The sequence below is a fragment of the Bos indicus genome, chromosome 3 (genome assembly GCF_029378745.1).
Source record: "Bos indicus isolate NIAB-ARS_2022 breed Sahiwal x Tharparkar chromosome 3, NIAB-ARS_B.indTharparkar_mat_pri_1.0, whole genome shotgun sequence".
Taxonomy (NCBI): domain Eukaryota; kingdom Metazoa; phylum Chordata; class Mammalia; order Artiodactyla; family Bovidae; genus Bos; species Bos indicus.
In genome coordinates, this window is record NC_091762.1 from 20,477,002 (window position 1) to 20,480,463 (window position 3,462).

A 3,462-nucleotide genomic window follows, 5' to 3' on the forward strand; every position below is an offset into this window, starting at 1 on the left:
AAATTAAAGCGATTAAAATGATAGCCTTAAATTAAGAGAAATGAATTTGCAAGGTGTAACTGTGAACAGAAATTTAAAAGGGGGTAATGGTGGTTAGGATGTGGCTGTTTACGGAATACTAAAGCTCATATCCTAATATCCTCTCATTTATCATATACTTTACCTCAGATGGTAAAGAATCTGCCTGCAATGCAGGAGACTTGGGTTTGACCCCTGGATCTGGAAGATCCCCTGGAGAAGGGAATGGCTTCCAACTCCAATATTAGTGTCTGAAGAATTCCATGGACAGAGGAGCCTGGCAGGCCACAGTCCATAGGGGTGCGAAGAGTCGGACACGACTGTGCAACTAACACCATATTACAATCAATTTCTTTATAAGTGAGGATATATTCTGTTTCACTCATAACAGTCTTCTACTCCTCATTCTATTACTGTTTTAAAATATATACAAATATATGACAGGGGAGCTCTGACTTCAATGTTCTTATAAATAATCATCTTGGACATTTTATCCTTCTACATTAAATATTATTGAGATTCTGACTATGATTACAATGAATTTATAGTCTACATTTTGGGAAAGAATAACAATACCAGATCTTTCCCTTCAAAATTATATATCTATCACTTGATTTACACATTTTCTTTAATATCCTTTAGTAAAGTTTAAAAATTCTTCTCTGTAAAAGCTTTACATACTTTTTATGTTATTTTTGGGTAAGGTTTCCTTTACTTGGGGGACAGGAGGCATTACTTTGTGTTGCAAAAAGAATCTTTTTTCCCTAATTACATTTAAAAGAAAATAATCACAATTTAACCATTTGTTTCCAACTTCAATAAATTCTGCAGTGTACATCCTTTGAAGACAATCTTTGTATTTCTGATTTTTTTCTTCAAGATAGATTTCTATGAGTCACATTCCTGGGTCAAAGAGGATGGAGAGTTTATAGGCTCTCAATTACTCGAGAATTTCTGGAGGACAGATCATTTAAAGCCTTTCAACAAATTCTGCCAAATGGCTTTCAAGAAAGGTTCTAATTTATACTCTCACCAGCAGTACAGAGACGCCTGGCTTCCATTAGTAAAAAGAACTCCACTCTTTTGATTAGTGTGAAAAGTTGCGTTTAAACTTCTATTTCTTTGTATAGTTGAGTTGAAAATTCTTTAATTTATATGTCTTCTGCCTGTCCCCATTCTTTGCTCGTTTCTCTATCAGGATGTTAAGTGTCTTGTCCTTGGAATGTTTAGTTTTTACAATACAAAAACAGTTCAAACGAACAACTGGTTGCTAGTCCATGACTACTCAACACTGGCAGAGGCCCACAAAGGTGCACTGGGCCCACCAACAAACTTACAGGAAGAAGGTGGCCTTTATGCTTCATGGCAGAAGCAAGCCTTCCATAAATCCCCTAATTACACTGGTAATTGGTTACTATTAACATACACAGGAAATCTACTGCTTTTCTATGTTGAACTTGAATCTGGCTATTTAACTGAACTCTCTTATTCATTGATTCTATGTAGGCCAAGGGGTTGCAAACTACAAACCTCAGGCCAAATCTGGTCTGCTGCCTGTTTTGTAAATAAAGTTTTATTGGAACACAGCCATAACCATTTGCTTATGTACTGTCTATGGCAGGTTTCATGATAGAACAGTAGAGTTGAATAGTGGCAATAGAGATCCTATGGACTGCAAAAACTAAAATACTATCTGGTCTTTTATAGGAAAAGGTTGCCCACCCCTGATATAGGTAATCATATTATCTGCCAATAATGATAATTCTATCTCTTCTAAATGCATTCTTCTTCTTACTTATTTAGAAATAAAGGGAATCTCAACCTAATGGTGAATAGTAATGATGATAAAGGGTATCGCTGTCCTGAAATGCTTTTACTATTTCACCATTAAGTGATTTTATTACAGGTTTCTGAAGATAACCTCCATTCAGTTGAAAACATTTTTGGAGCTTAAAATTTTATTTTAAAGGACTGTACACAAAGTAGTTGTTCATAAAAAAATCTTTACATGGTAAAATAAAAGCTGGCAACCCTATATTAATCCATGAACTAGGTCATGAAACCTAAGTCTAAGAAACACTAGGTTAAGTTTTCCAGACTATAATGATATTTACAGCAGAAATCATAAGTGGAGATCATTTAGGACACTGCTTTTCTTACTCAAAATTATACTGAATTTAAATACGTAAAGAGGCAGCACAGAACATAAGCTCTGGGGTCTAGATAGGCTTGGATAGGAATTCTGCCAAATACCACTACCCCGTACCCGGCCCCCCCACAGCTGTGAGAGCTTAGGCAAGCAAAGCAATCTAAGTCAGTTTTCTTCTCCTTAAAACGGGAACAATAGTAGTAGCCACTTTAAATGTTGTTCTCAGGATTAAACAACCTGAAGTACACAGAGCACTTTGTGTAAGTATCTGATCAATGATGAATGTTCAATAAAGGTAGGTACTATTACTGTTATTACTTTATGTTCTTCTGACGTGTGTATAAATCTTTATTACTTAGTACCTGAAAGTAAGATCACATCTTAATCTTTTATGATACCAAAGTAGACCATCTCAGGTTTACAATCCAATGGAAAGGACAAGGATCATTCCATTGTGACTGGGTTAATACTAAGAAATGGGTCAATAAAACAGAATATTTATATATTCATACAATCACAACAAGTATATAATCTGAGGAAATATTTGGCTACTTTTATTTTTCCACATAACTGTTTATCCTTCAATTGTGTATATATGTGTGTGCTTCTTGCACCAAGCAAACAACTTACAAATATGCATGAAACACAAGGAAAACACTATTAATACAGGGCAAATAGGATCAAATACGAGTGTTCCAGCACTTTGGAAAATGCTGGATACAATTTTGCTAAGAATGGAGTAAATTAATATGGAGTTAGGAGTATATATTTTCATTTTTCCTAATTACACAGATTTCATGAAGAGGGCAAGATTTCAGGAAGACTGTAAGAAAAATGGAAATATATAAAAATCACAAAACAGAAGAAAACAGAAAGAAGTACAATCAGAGAGTATGAACAGGAGATACATTCTCCTGGTCAAATAAGGAGAAAACAGGCAGAGCATAGATAACAGACAAGTTTTCAAAAAGGGAAGAAAAACTCTTTAAAAGAAAAATATGTTTATTACCAAAAAGATTATAATGAACAATAGAGACAAAATACCCTTGAATCTTCAAGCCTGTGCAACTTTTATAATTCTTACTAATGGGCAGGATGGGAAATTGAAATTCTAAATTTTCTAAGCTTAGATCCCAAAGAAGAGTGAGAATTTACTTACTTCACTAGAGCAGCTGCTTCAGGAAGTACATCAGCAAATGATTCGCGGAATATGATCGCGTTTTTCCTTTTACAGTTCTGTATGACATCATTGGCAAGGTAAAAGAGATTCAAACGGTGGGGATAGGCAGCTGGAG

The 3,462-nt window shown here is 34.9% G+C and overlaps 1 protein-coding gene across 11 annotated transcripts in view; it reads right to left on the bottom strand.

Annotated features, from left to right (window-relative positions):
• The window catches only part of RPRD2 (regulation of nuclear pre-mRNA domain containing 2), a 95,471-nt gene that overhangs the window by 44,647 nt on the left and 47,362 nt on the right, over positions 1–3,462 (bottom strand). For all 11 annotated transcript variants that reach the window (XM_070785739.1, XM_019956278.2, XM_070785737.1 and 8 more), the window contains exon 2: positions 3,327–3,456. In XM_070785739.1, coding sequence (XP_070641840.1) covers positions 3,327–3,456 — 130 coding nt within the window. The remainder of the gene's footprint in view (positions 1–3,326; positions 3,457–3,462) is intronic.